The sequence below is a fragment of the Takifugu rubripes genome, chromosome 18 (genome assembly GCF_901000725.2).
Source record: "Takifugu rubripes chromosome 18, fTakRub1.2, whole genome shotgun sequence".
Classification (NCBI taxonomy): domain Eukaryota; kingdom Metazoa; phylum Chordata; class Actinopteri; order Tetraodontiformes; family Tetraodontidae; genus Takifugu; species Takifugu rubripes.
The window spans coordinates 6,006,616-6,023,566 of NC_042302.1; the positions used below are offsets into that span (position 1 = coordinate 6,006,616).

The following is a 16,951-nucleotide window of genomic DNA, read 5'->3' on the forward strand; positions in this document are numbered from 1 at the left end:
GAGAAAGTTGGGGAATTCATTTTTATCAAGTAAAAAATGCTCAACACCTCTATTGAAAATGGGAAACCCTTTCACCGGTACTCACCAGGAAGGCACAGAGCATGTAGAAGCTGACAAAATAAATGATGGCAAACTGGCTGCCGCAGTCCTCGGTGGACTGGTTGGTCTCATTGGTCGATCCTTTCTCGCAAGGCCGATTGAGCGTGCAGGCCAGCATGATCTCCTGCCAGGCTTCACCTGTTGCGCACCTGATAAGCAGACAGGCGGGTGTGCACACAGACATGCACGCAGAGGTACGCGCGTAGAAGAGCACACATGCACGTACGTGGATGTGTGTTTACAAAAGTACCAGTACGGACAAAGAAATGGGGAGACGGACACAAAAGAAGACACGTGCACAAAAGGTCAAGAGTGTTGGTAAAGCAGAGATTGCGTCATGATTCTGTTTGTGGTTCTGTTTTTGTTTTTGTTGTCCCTCAGACTTCTCACCTCCCTCTCTACCTGCAGGAGCTTTAGGGGCGGGCTGATCTCTGGGAGCTGAGCCTCTGGCAGACCTGCAGCTCGTTCTGCCTAATTGGCTGCCCACTTCAGCTCCCCTCTTTGTCTCCAGTGTGGGATTGTTCCACATGCTTCAGCACCTAGCTCCAGCTCACAGAGATCACCAGCCCTTTGCCTCATGTTATCCCTTTTGCTCTACTGAGTAGTACGTTTTTTCAGTGCCTTGTCACTGTTTTCAGTTGGACTTTTTCTCGACGTTTTTTTTTACAAATATATTTTATTAACCCAAAGCTGTTCTAAAGTGCCTGTAATAACCTCTGAGGTAAAGCAGCTCAGCAACCAATGAGGATGAAAAAAGTTATTTTTGTGAGCAGGATGTTACAGAAATTATTGATGGCGGAAGGAGAAGAGCCTGGCAAATTACTTTAGGAAGAAAAGGGGAAGATGAAAGGATTTTTTTCTTTGCTTTTCCTCACCTGAACAGCAGCAGCACTGCCTGAGGGAAAGTCTGGAAATTGTTGTTCCTGTTGATCTGCGTGTTGTCCCGCAGCGCTATCTTACCAAACATCTAAACAAAGCAGAGGAAGTCGTCACAGCAGACAGGACGTGATATCGGAAACGGCGACGAGGACGGACAGTTAAAAAAGGGAAAAGGCACAACCGTCCTGAGAGAATCGGACCAGAGTCTGAGGGATAGAAACGACTCACAGGTGAGACAGAAGGACAGACTGAGGTGGAGACATGAGAGAAACCATGAAAAACTGGAGGAGGAAAAGTGGAGAGGAGGACAGGGTGGCCGGATGGCTCCAGGAGGACAAAGACAGGACACAGGCCAGCTAGAGGAGATTATGACAAAGAAGAATACACAAAGGAGAGGAGACAGCCTCTTACCTGCATGCCGATGACTGCATATATGAAGAATAGCATCACTATAAGCAGAGCTACGTAGGGCAGTGCCTAAAGAGGAGAGAGTCAGATCAGCAACAGGATGCACATGGTACGGTCCTGCCCTATGGCTGGAGTCCATTCACTGATTGCGACTGGAGTCTTTTGCAATAGGAAAGAACTGAGTAGACTTGGAGCGCTCAGTTCATATAGTCGAAGTGAATTGACCTGCAGCCCTGAGCGGCACGACACCAAAACAAACAGGGGGAATAAACTAAATCACCTGATTCAGAAGGGAAAAGCATTTGAGTTGATAACCTGCCCTCTCTAAGTTTAGCCAGGAGATCGGACGGGAACATCCATTATCCCGACCCTTGTCAGAATCGGTAGAGCACGAAACCATAAAGATCACCGAATTTGTTATAATATGCGAGAGAGGACAGATTATTTCCCTATCACTCCCTGTCAAATGATTGCATTTTTGTTTTGGAGTTCTTCTTTTCGTGAGCCATTTCCCTGGAACTCACCCAAGTGAGCGGTGAGCTCGGAAGGAGAGGAATAAATATGGAGATGAGTGGAGGGGGAAGGAGAAAAGAGGTCGCTAGTGAAGGTTCCCCTCTGCTTCCCGAGCTTCACATCCCTACATCGCTCTCTCTCTCTCTGCAGCGAGTCTCATAAACCCCCTCTCCGTTACCTCCCATCATCCCTCCTTCTTTCCTCCCTGCACATCCACGCTGAACTACGCAGCGTTCCACCTGAATCCTTATAAATGTAGGAGGGAGAGAGGAGGTGAGGAAAGGAAAGGCGACTTGTGAGACTGCACCGGCGTGAATCTACACAAGGACGTGGATGTTTTTAGCCCTATGTGACTTAGATGGGAACTGTCAAACTGATTTGTACATTATTCCGAGTTTAACTTACTCATTGTGGATGAACCAAAGGACTGGAATATTGGGAAAACACATAAACTGATAATCCCATCTGCGTTGCATGAGGGCTAAAGGTCCACCTTCACTCCTGTGTAAATCCAACCCAGCACTATTGCATGTTGTGTCCAGTTCTCCCCTCACTTGGAAAGATTTGATGAAGGTCCACAGCAGGGTCCGAATCCCTTCCCCGCGAGACAGCAGCTTCACCAGCCTCATCACGCGGAACAGCCGGAAGAAGGTGATGGAGATCCTGGCGTTCTCTTCAGAGTTCTGCAGTCCCATTTGGTGGGGTTTGGTGTTTTAGAGGAAAAACACAGGACGCATGGGGACACATGCAGATAGGTAAGGTAAGGGAACACACACACACACATTCGCACCAGTTGGTACACACACAGACAAATGCATATTCCCACCCACACATATATGTGGATGCAAATATGTGTCACACACACGCACACACACACGCACGCACGCACACACAGAGTTAATCAATAAAGGTCTGCGTCCTATAAAATCCCATCAAAGTCAACTGACCACACAGATCTGGGAGAGAATTGGGCAATCATGCTTGTTTTTTTTTGTTTTTTTTAATCTGGCTTCATGGAAAAATCACTTGGCAACAGACAGGACAAAACGCCGTGCCTGTTGGTAGATCTACGTCCCTGCCTGTCAGTAATCATTCTGAAAAAGCCAGATCTTGATTTGATTGTTCACGTTTCAGACACCCTGACCCGCTCCCACCCAATTCCCAAGTCTTAATCCAGACCTAAGGGAATCCCGCGATGATGGAGATAAACTTTTCCATAAATCTCTCATAATAGCAGATTCCACACAGAAATCCCGGCCTGTGGGCAAAGCTCCGATTCAATAAATCATGCAGGCATGCTAATTGTTGCACGGCAACTGGCTACCACAAGATGACATTCACGTGAATGAAGATGTGAGCGTTGGTGGTGAGTCTCCATCCTGACTTACCACAGAAACCATAGTCGCCGTATCAAAGTTGGTGATATGAGCTTTGAGCCATCCCACACATTTGATCCTAAGTACACTTCTTAAAGGCGTGCACGCACTGTAACTTTCCGCTCTCTATTGTCCCCAGACTCATACACAGAAAATAACTCCATGATGAAATATTCAGCCATCTTGCTGAGTGCTATTCTAATATGGAGTTACTTATTTATGCTGCGGCTGCTTGTTGCCAGACTAGAGAACAACAATGGTGACATCCAGATGTGTGCAAAGCAGATAATGTATAGCTATAAGGATCCAGATGCTGCATCTAAGAAGCACTAAAGCTGACCTCTAATTGCTTTCCTGCCATTGAATTTTTCCAAGAGGCCATTCTTTTTAATGATTCCAAACCCACTGACACTTTACACCGGGCTCCTCAAAAGTTTGCGCCATTCTTCGCACATGTCGGCCCAGTTTGGGGCGAAAGACTTTGACCTCTCTGGAGACTGAGAGAGTAACTCCTGTTGCGCCGTTGGAAACTAACCCCCCGGATGTAAGACGGCCTAATGAATGAGCTGGGAATGAGACATCCTTCTGAGGAGCGTCAGGAAAAAAAAATTTTTAAAGAAAAAAGTTCTGGAATGTAGTACCACAACTACACCACAGTGGGGACCATCACACCACTGAGAGGAAGGTGGGTGGGGGGGGCAGTGATTGAAGAGGTACAGTGACAGGAAGTGTAATAGTAAGAGTGAGAGGGTGTGAATATGAAGAGTGCTTTTCTGAGTTATCCAAAGAGCTGATGCACTGATATGTGGAGGATTGTAGTGTATGTGAAGGAAGGTAGGGCAGCACGACGGCGTGAGCATGAGGCTTGCACTGATGGAAAGAGCGCCATAGAAGAACACTTACAAGAGGCAGGAGGGCAGACTTTGCTAAGGGGTGGGGTGGATGGGGGGGGGGGTCCAGGGGCAACAGGTGCAACAAGAGCCATTCAAGGAAAGTAGGCCGGCACAATACAATATCTTCCACCACACAGGCACGCGCACGCACACAGACAGATATATGGACGTATAAAAACACGCAACAGCTGGTAAAGATGAGACTGTGCATGCCGCACAAGAAGACAACAGGAGCGACAGAGGAGCGCCACAATTTCCAGGTCGTACCATAGATGGAGCGATGGAAGTGCTTAAGGGCGGAGGGATGGTGGAGGAGGAGACGGGGAGGCGTACGAGGTTACCATCGGAGCGTACCATTGGCCTTACCACAGGGGGGTGAGAGGATGAAGGGGAGGAGGAGGAGGACGAAGAGGAGGACGACGAAGACGCGGAGGAGTCAGCTGGCTTTAAGGAAAGGCAACAAAGATCAGCACCAGAGCAGTGCCCAGGTTTGTGTGTGTATGTGTGTGTGTGTGTGTTTGTGTGTGTGTGTTTGCAACTGCTTTAACAGAGGAAACAGGAAGTTACTAGCTGACAATCACGGCAGCTTCAGACACTTTCGACACCACCGTGACAGTGTTGGGAGACGCCCACCACTCGTCTCCGCTCCTGCTCTATTTTAATATTTCATGCTGTTGACTGTGATGGATTAACTCACCGTTCAGCACAACTGTTTTAGTTTTGGCCCTGTTCACACATCTGACCACTGAGTAATGCTTCAATGTATAGTTTTCCCTGGCAGTATGAAGGAGGTGGGCTAATAAAAATATAGAAAGAATATATGATGTGAGAAAACAAGCATGTGTTCGTGTGTGAATTACGGTGTAAAAGAAAGCAAGTGGAAAGGCGAGAAAAGAGGATGAGAATAGCGAAGATGGTTTTAAAGAAAAATGATTGATTATATGTTCGATTTAAATATAGATGAGGAAGGAAACAATGTCTATGAGGCAACGGGGAAAAAGAGCTTCTGTGTATCTATATTTAGGGGCCAGCTGAGATTAATCGGTATGAATTTAAAAGCGCTTCAGCTTTAAAGAAAGATCAAAACTGAAATGAAACCAGGAATTCAAATCCTCCCGTCATGTTCAAGTGAACAAATCTGAGACCGGAAACTAACAAGCTTACAAAAGTAAAGCTTAACCTTGAACTGAACCTTGTGGTGTTCATTTCCAATAAGACATTTAATCACAATGCATTTTACATTTTCAAGCAAATACTTCAATTGCATCAGTTCAATAGATGACATGGGTTTCTTCAGAACATGCTCATTGTGTGCTCTTTATACACCTTTTGAATCTCATTGCCAATGTCCTTTTTGGTAGGTCAGATATGGGGAATGATATGAGACCCATGTTATCCAGCTCGCGTTTAAGGTGAGCAAGCAGCACCACAGACCAGGAGAAGACAAAGACGTAGCTAAAAACCAGGAACAAAAGGAACGAAAAGCAGAAGAGAGGAGAGAAAAAGCTGAGGAGGAGGAGGGGATAGACGTAGAAGAAGAGACATTCCGAACAGTGCATACTGGCGTCACCTGCGGGACCCTGCTCAGTGCAAACCGCTGCTGCCACCACCCGCCCCCCCCCCGAAAAAAAGTAAAAGAATCCGTTCAAGATTCAAGAGGCACCCACAGATTTGCAACCACAAAATGAGCATCTAATCTAAGTCAACAAGCAACAGAGCAGCAAAGTGGGTGCACTTAAACGGCTTCTCTTTGGCCATTTAATATTTACTGAAGGCAAAGTGATAGCACTTTAAAAGCTGGCCTCTTACTGGGCTTTGCTATGTACTCACGAATAACCAAGGGGAACCTGACTGTTGGCAAGCTGCTGCTATTGGGCTCTAATTGCGCTGCTCAATGCTTTGAAGAACATCGGATCGTTCTTTACTGCTTCTGATGAAATGCTGTCTGGTTCAAATACGTCTGCTGGGCCAGTCCCAGTTTAAACCAGACGAGAGGTGTCAGCGTGGAGTACAGGAACGCCTGCGTGGGCGTGTCGTCAACAGAGACGACGAAGTAGAAAACAAAACGAACTGGAGGCATGCCTTTAGGTTAGGATGTGGGGGTGGGGTGGGGGGGGCATTCAGAAAGAGCTGCAAACTAAATCAATCAACCAAATCAATCAAGCCAAATCAAAAGCAGACTCCACACCAAAGTGTTAAATGCAACATCAGTGACTTGTATAGATGACAAAGATGTCCATTGATCTTGCCCGGCAAGCATGGAATCAAGTTTAGGGTTTGTTTTTTTTTGGCATTTATGGCATATTTATACCTCAATTAGACTCTTCTAATATCCTTGTGCCCAGTTAATTTTGATTTCATTCTGTTGTCGCCTGTGTGTGTAACAGCATGAGATTTGTGACGCTTCTCCGAGGCCCTTTGGCATTAAATTCCTGTAACATCAAGCCAAAATAACCGAACAAATCATAAAACATCCAGCTACGGTTTGGACATTTCCTGGTGTCATTAATAAGAGGCTTTGTCAGCCTCTTACTGGGACAAATGGATTTCCTTTCTTAAGGCAGGAAAACCACTGGCGAGCTCACACACCCCTGGGGAATGCTAACCTTATTTGTATGCCTGGCTGGTGCCGTCTGAGGTGAAACACATTGCATTTCTCCAAGCACCCATGTGAAATCACGTCCTCAAACCATAAAGAACGAGAGAGGATCCTTGTTTCACCTACTCGCACGGGGGGAAAAAGAAAATCCCCTTAAGTGGAAAAAATGTTCTGGAAACTTCCCATTTCCTTTCATTTTTGGAATGATCAATATCAGACGGCTGACGTCACATCACGCAATGTGAGCCACAAACTTAAGTGAATCCAGCACTTTAGCTTTAACCGAGCACTCTTAAGGATGAAAAACCTGCTCTCGGAGTTTTAAATGCAACAAAAAGAATTAACGAGTCTTGTTTGGGTAACTGCATAGAAAATGGGGGCGACTATTGGCTCTCCCGCCTCAGGTCAGCGCGTGACCAGCGACCAGTGAATGTAATGGGCAAACATATATCAGGACAGCTCAGTTTCTGCTCAGGCGTCACCGTGGAGACGCAAAAGGAATAACGACGCATTGATGGTGGAATTCTGTCTGCTAATGCTTCTCATTTTCCAGATCGGTCTCCTGCCAAAGAGTCCTTTAATATCCCGGGGAAAAATGGTAATTATCAGTGAACTGTAAATACAATTACCCCTCAACATCTGACTTATGTGTGGGAGACTCTAATTCAGGAGCGCAATTGACCACCGAGCCTCCATGTTGATATTAAATAAATTCATGCATACATTTACATAAATTTCACAGCTCCTGGATGAATCCATTTAGGGATCAAATTGCTCCCCATGTCTGCAGATTGCTATTATTATATATTTTTAAAAAAAAAAACAGCAGCAAGATGTATTTTTATCATTTCGATTTAAACACTCTCTTATGCATTGGCTTTGGTGACCTCTGGGTCACAGCAACGACACGTCTTTTTTGGGCTGTTTTTGAAGACACTACCAGGCTTTGATGCATCACATTTACATCTGTCATGCTATACAGGGACTGACATGCCAAGGGGAATGGACACCGTCCCCTGTGGCATTGGAAACAAGTGCAGAGACAATGCAACAGGTTTCTGAAAAATGCAGTATCATCCGTGATGCCATTGATGTCCAGAAGGCCGACGCATGAGTACCAATCTGAGGCAGCTCCAAACTCTGAAAAATCCATATAATAATAATAGAAAAAACCCTTTTTAATCACATTAAACATTACAAATGTAGGTAGTCAGTAAATGCTCAACATTCTGACTTTAAAATCAATTGCTCATGTGTTTTTAATTTAAAGTGGTCTGTTCAAAAGAGGTTCTGCTGGACTTTTCCGACCGTTTGTGAGCACGCACGATGGGTATTGACGCTCGGCCTTTCTGTGTGTGGGAATGGCAAGAGGAGGCAGGCAGGAAGGGAGGGAGTTGGACTACTTACGTTAACCTCAGTGATCGCTATGTCAACAATGCTACCCACAACTATCAAGGCATCAAATGTGTTCCATGCATCAACAAAATAATGCTGCGTTGGGGTGGAAAGAACAGAAAAAAAACAACAGGAAAAAAAAGGACAGAACGTAAGACATGGAAAAATGGAAAGAACAGAAATAAAGGAGAGAGAAAAAAAACATTATATACACTGGCGCCCGTAGCAGGACAGAGGGAGAGAAATCAACAAAATTAAAAGAAAAGGACAGCAGAGGAAGAACAGCAGTGGTCGTTCATGCTTGTCCATGAGAGGAACGCGTTGACAACAGCAAAGAAGAAACTGCAACACAGTCAGAACCAAAGAGAACATCTCTGCTGCTGCTCAAAGTGAGACGGTGTGCAAGTCTGGTTGTGACTGGTCAGTGAGTTAGTTGGGTTAGTGGAGGGATCCAACCTGAGGACATGTCACAGTCTGACAAAAAAAGGAAAGATGCCAGAACCGTGGGAGACATTGTTAGGACAACAGAAGGACGCAAGACGGACACCCAGAGCTAAACCCTGCCTCTAACCGCACAAACACCCTGGTGGTCGTTGGGTTCGACTGTATGGCAGCAGCCATCTTGGACTTTAGAATGGAGGGAAAGCAGGAGGAGGGGATAGAGGAGGAGGAGAAGGAAGGAGGAGATAAAGAGAGACCAGGCACAAAGTAAAAGAGAGAAGAGGGAAATCAAAGATTCAGAGGCAAGAGGGCACATGAGAGCGAGAGCGGGCTTCGTACTTACGTTGATCTCACTGAGAATGACGTCAATAATGCTGCCAATTACGATGAGGAAATCAAAGACATTCCAGGGATCACTAAAGTACCCCTACACAGGATGAGTTAAGGAAGAGGAGGAGGGTAAAAGAGGTAGGTTAGCAGGGAAACAACATCTGCGGCTACTTGGCAGACCTATTAAGGTGGAATGAGGCTGAGCACAATGGAGAAACACTCAGCCGATGACCCAACACATGAAAGAATTCAAGGCTAATGAACATTTGCTTCCGCTGCAGTATCTGTTCATCAGGCCCAATCGAGTTTCCTGCTCCGTTAAGGATGGCGTGTCAGATAGCAGTTACTTAAGCCTTATGTCTGCACACCAGGCCATTCAACACTGGCAGCAATTACACAGAAACCCAACTTTGTTTGCTTAAAATTGTGGGTCATTTATCATCAGGGGTGTACTTTTAACAAATAAATTGCACGTAACTTCAGGCCAGCGCTCTTTCATCACTAATGGTAGCAGTATTTGTAGATTTGGGGTACTTTGCTCTAGCATATTAGCCACATGAATGCTATTCACGGATACATCCGCATCCTGTGGAATAAATTTGGATTCCGTGAGTGAAATATGAAGATTTATTTAAAGATTATTGCAAGTTCATGGCCTCATTTCATGAAATTCTTGAAAAGGAGAACTGGGAAACTTTAGATTGATTATATTTTATGTTTGCATAATGTAGTTATTTTTTAGGTGTAAGAATATTAGTGTGGCACCAGAGTTAAACATTAGTAAAAAAGAGCTCGATATTAATGTTTTATCACAGATAATGAATGGAATTTCTTCTCATGATCCATTTGGATGCAATAAAAACACAACACAAATAAAACCAAAACACGAAACATGTAAATGAAGGCGTGACGTGGGAGACCTGTTCGGAATTAAAAGAGCATTAACATAAAGAGTTTTTAACAACTTAAGCATACTCCACCAAGTATTGCCAGCCAAAGAACCTGGGAAAGAGAAGCGTTACTAAGCAGCTCCGCTGTTTAGAGGAGGAATTCATAAACAGAGTCAAATGTAAGGTGCATGCACACTGTACACACACCTGCTCGCTACAATCACCCAGAATTTCCACAAGACACATCTGTGGCACGTCACAGCTGCCCAACAACAGCCAGAACAAATCCATGATTGTTCTAGCCAACATCTGTAGCAGAGAATCGGTGCTCGCTCTGCTGGGACCACGAGGTCGGGCGAGTTTTGACAGAAACCGCATCAATCTGCTCTCAGGAGGTGGCACCAATTACGTGAAATCATGTGTCTGGTGGAAATTTGGCCAACAAGATCAGACAAACTGTCTGAATTCCAATTTAAACACATCTTTACTGGTCTTTTAGTGTTACAGCTGACAGGAAGTTCTAATATTGGACAAATAAGCCCTCAGAGGGTGCGAATCAACAACAAAAGAGGAACCAGAGAGAAGCATCAAAAAACCCTCATGAAACCTTCCTATCATGCCCTGATTCCCCCATATCGAAATTATTATTCAAAGGAGATGGAGAAACGGTTAGACAATGCAGTTTAATAAGTTCAATGAATAGGAATCAATAAACTCTCATTTATATGGATAATTTCAATTTCAATGGATCAAATCTCCTACAGCGACATGTTCTCTGCTGTTCTCTGCTGTTCTCTTCAGCTGTTCTCTGCTGTGAGAGTGCACCTACCCTGGGTTTGAAGGCAATCAGTTTGAGGATCATTTCCACGGTGAAGAGTCCAGTGAAGAGCATATTGAGGATGTTCATGGCATTGTTGAAGCTTTTGGTCTGTCCGTGATGCTGCGAACACACACACACAAAGACACACACACACACACACATGCGAGTTATTGGTGTGCGTGGAATTTCATAACGTGGACCACACCGACGGCGGCGCGTTCGCCTCCGTTTTTGAGGTTGTCGTGTGCTCGTGGCTCACCTGCATGGCCAGACAGATGGTGTTGAGAAGGATGAGTGTGAACATCAGGTACTCAAAGTAGGTGGAGTTGACCACGTACCACACCTTGTACTGATAAGGGTTCTTGGGGATGTAGCGCCGCAGCGGGCGCGCCTTTAGAGCGTACTCCACACACTGACGCTGTCACACGCAAACACACGTGAGCCGGGACCATAAAAGTCCGTTATTTTGGTTCCCCTTGGAGAAACACCTACCTGGTTCTTGTCGAGTTCACAGTTCTTATACTCTTGCTCTCCTTGCTCCTGGAACGTGACAATGACGAAACCAACGAAGATGTTCATCATGAAGAAGGCGATGATGATGATGTAGATGATGAAGAAGATGGAGATGATCACGCGGTAGTTGTAGATGGGCCCGAAGTCCTCTGCCACGGAGTCAATGGCTCGGTAGAGTAGCCTGAGGAAGGACAGGGCGGGAAGAGGCTTTCACTACAGAAAAAAAGCCAATCTAGGGCCAAGCAGCCCAAATATGGAGATCAGAGTGTGTTTATATCGTGGACACAGACCCTGGCCACCCCTCAAAGGTGGACACGGCGAACAGCGCCATCATGCCTTGCAGAACATTGTCGAAGTTAAATTCGCTGTTCTCCCATAGTCTCTGGGCCCTTTCCGGTTTCCCGACATCTCCATCCTTATACATGATGTAGGAACCCCTGCAGGTACACAAACACACGCACGTTTGTTTTTCCGCCTGATTGATGGCGTCGCAGCGTGGACGAACGGTCGTACCTGCACTCAGCCTGAGTTTGCTTAGAGCTGTCGGTGCACAAGAAGAACTTGCCCTGATTTAAAAAAAAAAAAAAAAGACAATAAAAACCTCGATTTTGATGCTGGAAAAAAGACAGCTTTGCTATTTTTTCACCTTATTTCTTCCTTACCTTGAAGAGCTGCACGCCAATGCAGGCAAACATAAACTGGAGCAACGTGGTGACGATGACGATGTTGCCGATGGTCCTGATGGCCACAAACACGCACTGCACCACATGCTGGAACCGCCAGGAAAAACAAAGGGTCAACACACACCGGGCGCACACCGTGCTGACATCTGTGGGTCGTACGTGCACGTGCAAACCTTTAATCCCTTAGCTCTGTTGATGGCCCTCAGTGGCCTGAGCACCCGCAGCACTCGCAGGATTTTCACCACATTGATCGCGCTGGACCTGAAGCACACGTGGGATTAATCTCCTGAACGGCCGACGAAACATCGGACTCACAAACAAACAGAGGGGAAGCACACTGGCCAGGTTGGGGAATAAAGGACCCTTTTAAAGGGCACCCAAAGGAACGAACGACAGGATCAAAGTACGGAGAGCAAGATGAGGACAAATGCGTGTCCAGGCTGGATTTACAACATGGAAATGAGGTTCTAAGCTAAAATGAACCATGAAATGTGCTGCTGTACTTGTCAACATTAGGAATGCTGTTGTGTCTGTGAAATATTTCACCATCGTGGGCACAGATAATAGATCCACCTGACTTTCTGAAGATAAAAGCATAAAATAGAGTCGAACGATGAAATGAACACACGGAAACAGATGATTGACAGGACCCTACAGTATGGACTGACCACGACAAACACACAGAAAGGAAGTGTCAGGACAAGGCAAAGGAAACGCGAAGTGACCTTTGAGGAGAGATGCATCAAAATAACAACAAGAATAAAGAATCAACTGGATACTTTGGCATTTTGAATGTAGCATTTAGTGACTTTATGCCAAAGATCAGATCTGTTACCTCTTATTTATGTCTAAAGTGTTTATAGCTACTTGGGACAGAAGGGGAGAAAAAAAGATATTGAAAGAAAAGCATATTCAAAATGCCGACGTATCTTCTCAGGGAGTGTCTTTCTAGGTCTTGGAGGGAGTTCAAAAAGGAGTGAGGTTACTCTTTTTTTAAAAACTCGGCCGAAGATGAAGAGCACCTGTGAAACTGTTCCCACAGGAAGGTCAAGTTTAACGGCAGTTAAAGGTAGTTTGGGTGGAGGGAGATGTCATCCAGGACATATCACACTCAAAATATCAAAACAGTCACATATCAAAGCGGCCGCCATGGAATTTCCTGATAGTAAACATTAAATGGGTGGATTATTATGCAAATGACTGAGGTGTGATGTTGAATGCTTGTGAATTTAAGAAAAAAGACAAAAACAAACACACATTTGCACTAGTATCTTAATAAGATGTGTATTATGACTTTTACTAAGTACTTAAAACTTAGAATACACAAACTACTACTATGTATCTGAATGTGATATGTTCAGGAAGCAAAAGACCCCACAAAAACGACTTTAACTGACAGAATCTAGTGGGTTTTTTGTTGCATTCAAGGGTTATTTCCATAAGCAAAGAGAGTTAAAGTCATCCAGAGTTAAAGGAGCGCCATTCCTCCATTATGGAAAAGATCAGTATTCACTACACGGACAAGGCGACAGCCACAAAAACATGTTGACGCCCACCAAGAGGCATCCTGATGCTTGTCGCTTTTGAAAAGTCTATCATGAAGGAGAAAAAGGAACTCAAGTCAGATTCTGATCTGCGTTATTGACTGAACTCTCCAAGACTATGGAAATACCAAATCAAAAGAGTGACAGCTTTACACATTAAAGGTGAAAGTCTGCTAGGAGGGTTATTAATACGGGCTAATAAGGACTTACGTTGAGAAGTCTAGTCTATTGAGCGTTAGAGACAGAGAGTGTAGCATAGCATATTAAACATCAGAAAATATGAGCATTTCAAGTAGTTATTTGCTGCAAGAAGCAGAGAGAGCTTAATAAACATCACAAAGAAAGAAGGAGATTGGGAGTAATGAAGTGTAAAGTTGTTAAAGAATAGAGAGAAGCGTGAAGCATGAGGTCCTTTTCAAATGAAAACGTTTCCTCACTTAGCTTCCTTCCATCTTGATTTGATTTTTTTTTGGGGTCTGAACGAGGATACAAGCCATTAACCGGCTGGCTAATATTTATCTTGTAATTACAGAAATGTACACGAGATAATAGCGCAGGCTCCAGTGGAAAACGTCGTTCGGAATTATGACCATATATCTTTGTAAATATCAGCGCACGGCGCTGGGTAAACATGCCAAAGCAGCGCACAAATCAAACCTCAAGAGAACAACACTAGACTGCACTCACTGTATTCCAGAGGAGATGAGGGACACGCTGACCACCACCAGGTCCAGAATATTGAAATAGTTCCTGCAGAAGGAGCCTTTATGGAGGAACGCTCCATAGGCGGTCATCTGTCAGGGTCAAAGGTCGCATGTTAGACAGTAAAGCGACAGAATTGACAAATTTGGGTTAACGTCTGAACGCTACCTTTAGAATGATCTCTATGGTGAAGAGCCCAGTGAAGACGTGGTCTGCATAGCCGAGGATCTGCAAAGAGATCATCATGGTTTTTACTTTCAGCATTTCAGCAAAACAAAAGCATCACATCATTGGAGATAAAAGCAAATTGAGGTCAAAGATAATCAATCCTGATTCTACTTCCAGCTGGGGGGGATAATTAGAACATTAAAATGTCAGACGCAGGTCATGGAGGGGCAGCTTCCGCTCGTCCAGCGTGTCCAGCTGCGATTGGCTGAAATAAAGAACGACATCCAAACATGACAGAATAATCACAGATCAACCATCAGATTAGCATTACCTGGTTTCTGGAGGAGTCGTTCTTAACCGGGTCCTCCGCCGCCAGACTGATGCTGCTGAGCAGGATGAAGAAGAGGATGAGGTTCGTGAAGATGTTGTGGTTGACGATCTTATGGCACGTGATCCTGAATCTAGAAAAGAGAGGCAGAGAAGAGGAGGAGACGGTGAAGGAAGCGCGCCGCAAACGAGGGAGACTTGTGAGGGGGCCACATACTTGTTGGTGTGGCTGAAGACGAAGAAGGCGCGGGCCTCCGGCATGGGGACCACCTTCTCCTTCAGCTGAATGTCGGAGAGCGGTCGCGGCCTGGGGCCCACTGGCATCTCCGGCTCGTCTTCGTCATCTTCCCCTGAAGACAGAAGCGAGAAAGCGACCTCAGTTTATCAGAAGCTAATTCATCTATACCTCAATGAATCAACTTACCTATGTAATCATTGGCTGGATATGGGTTCTTTTCTTCGCTGTCATCTCCACAATAATCATCCATGTGGATCTGTTAAGTCATCAGTACGTTTATGATCCCGTTCATTGTTTTGTGAAGCCGTTTTTCCATATGTTTTAGTACCTTAGTAGCCGTGTTAGCTTCTCCATCGGTGGTGATGGACTTTAACTCGATCTTCTCCTTCTTCTCCTCCTCCAAGGGAGGTTTTTCGTTGTTGTGACGCTTCTCTGGGCTGGCCAACCTGAAAGAGATGGGCGTGAGAGTGGCTTTCAGCCTTTAGTTTCCTCTTTTCACATGGGTTTAAGTTAAAGTACAATTACCGATTTAAACCCTCGTAAAGCAGAACTACGCTTTAAAGCAACCTCATTAGCAACCATCAATTACACAACGTGTGCGTAATTGATAGCTACATTTCAATCATGAAAATAATGACCTGTGATGACGTGAATCCCAATCCCAGTTGGGGACAGCGCTGTCTAAATAAAGTCGACAGTAAAATGGTTGTTTTCCTTCACACTCTCCCCCCTCTGATCAATACACGATGTGTCCAAGGAGACATTTAATGATTTGTGCTGGGGAAAATGTCCTCTCCTCCCTCACAAGCAGTAAAATCTTAGATTACTATTGATAACAATTGACCTTTGTAGGCCGCGAGGTGCTAAGATTACAGTAAAATTGTGAAAACCATGAAGGCATATCTCACATTATTTCATTTAGAGATGGTAGCATTAGCATCCCTTTTTAAAATCTCCTACTGTTTTACCTGGCCAGTTTCTTCCTCTCCTTCTCTTCTTCCTCTTCTTTCTGGGCAGATGTTAGGCTCTCAGCGTCTGCCAGATTGTCGACAGCGATGGCCAAGAAGACATTCAGAAGAATATCTGTTCAGAGGGATGTTAAGGAAGTGAATGCTAAACCACTTTAGCCGCTGCTGGGGTCCCCAAATTAAATGAACCCTTTTGCTTTTCTGCTGCTTTAGTTACGACAGCATTGTGGAAGGATACAGTTCCCACAGATGAAGAGGATGATGAAGTAGATGCACACCAGCATGCCGGGGAAAGCAGGTCCACCATACGCCATGATGCCGTCGTACATCACAGAGTTCCAATCCTCTCCTGTCAGTATCTGTGGAGAGATAAACGGGAGAAAGTGATTTAGTTGATTCCCCCGGAGTCATGAGGAGAGTGCTGGGCGCGCGGAAAAGAGAACACTCATAATTTCATCGCGTCGTCACCTGAAACACGGTGAGCAGAGACTGGGGAAAGTTGTCAAAGGTGCTGCGTCGCGTCTCTTCGAAGTTGAATTTCCCGCCGAACAGCTGCATGCCGAGGAGGGAGAAGATGATGATGAAGAGGAAGAGCAGGAGCAGCAGGGAAGCGATGGAGCGGACAGAATTCAGCAGAGACGCCACCAGGTTGGACAGAGAGTTCCAATATCTGCAGGACACGCCAGTTAAAGTGGGCGAGCACGTGTGGGGGCCCAGTTCATCTCACCAATTATGTGGATGTTCCTACCTTGTTATTTTGAAGATTCGCAGCAAGCGCACACAACGTAACACGGAGATGCCGAGAGGAGACATGATCTTGGTTTCCACCAGGATGGTTTCCAGAATCCCTCCACACACAACAAAGCTGTCGAAGCGATTAAAGAGCGAGACAAAGTACGCCTGTGGAGAGGAAGGACATATAGAAGTGAGTGCAGGAAAGGTTGAACTAATATAACGATGATAATAAAGGTCAGAGTAACACCTACTTGCAGGCCCAGACTGTACATCTTCAACAGCATCTCACCAGTGAAGAGTGCTAGCAGCACCTTGTTGGCTATATCTGAAAAATAAATCAAAATTGATGCAATAAAATACAAAAGGTGCACAATGGCAGTGTGACCCGAACAGGGAAAGTGCATTTAAGGTGCGCACCTTGAACGTCTGT

The 16,951-nt window shown here is 45.2% G+C and overlaps 1 protein-coding gene across 18 annotated transcripts in view; it reads right to left on the bottom strand.

The window, feature by feature from the left end:
• The window catches only part of cacna1c (calcium channel, voltage-dependent, L type, alpha 1C subunit), a 111,180-nt gene that overhangs the window by 10,621 nt on the left and 83,608 nt on the right, over positions 1–16,951 (bottom strand). For 6 of the 18 annotated variants that reach the window (XM_029825796.1, XM_029825795.1, XM_029825799.1 and 3 more), the window contains 26 exons: positions 16,939–16,951; positions 16,773–16,846; positions 16,535–16,686; positions 16,255–16,456; positions 16,025–16,145; positions 15,787–15,901; positions 15,147–15,264; positions 15,005–15,074; positions 14,798–14,930; positions 14,585–14,714; positions 14,254–14,313; positions 14,071–14,177; positions 12,013–12,100; positions 11,819–11,926; positions 11,670–11,722; positions 11,447–11,593; positions 11,136–11,337; positions 10,903–11,061; positions 10,653–10,763; positions 8,947–9,030; positions 8,175–8,258; positions 4,436–4,612; positions 2,454–2,582; positions 1,390–1,455; positions 975–1,066; positions 86–248 (listed from right to left, as the gene is read on the bottom strand). The exon at positions 16,939–16,951 is cut by the window's right edge and continues 148 nt beyond it. In XM_029825796.1, coding sequence (XP_029681656.1) covers positions 86–248; positions 975–1,066; positions 1,390–1,455; positions 2,454–2,582; positions 4,436–4,612; positions 8,175–8,258; positions 8,947–9,030; positions 10,653–10,763; positions 10,903–11,061; positions 11,136–11,337; positions 11,447–11,593; positions 11,670–11,722; positions 11,819–11,926; positions 12,013–12,100; positions 14,071–14,177; positions 14,254–14,313; positions 14,585–14,714; positions 14,798–14,930; positions 15,005–15,074; positions 15,147–15,264; positions 15,787–15,901; positions 16,025–16,145; positions 16,255–16,456; positions 16,535–16,686; positions 16,773–16,846; positions 16,939–16,951 — 2,958 coding nt within the window. The remainder of the gene's footprint in view (positions 1–85; positions 249–974; positions 1,067–1,389; positions 1,456–2,453; positions 2,583–4,435; positions 4,613–8,174; positions 8,259–8,946; positions 9,031–10,652; positions 10,764–10,902; positions 11,062–11,135; positions 11,338–11,446; positions 11,594–11,669; positions 11,723–11,818; positions 11,927–12,012; positions 12,101–14,070; positions 14,178–14,253; positions 14,314–14,584; positions 14,715–14,797; positions 14,931–15,004; positions 15,075–15,146; positions 15,265–15,786; positions 15,902–16,024; positions 16,146–16,254; positions 16,457–16,534; positions 16,687–16,772; positions 16,847–16,938) is intronic. The other 12 variants (XM_029825809.1, XM_029825811.1, XM_029825808.1 and 9 more) reach the window with 7 other exon arrangements.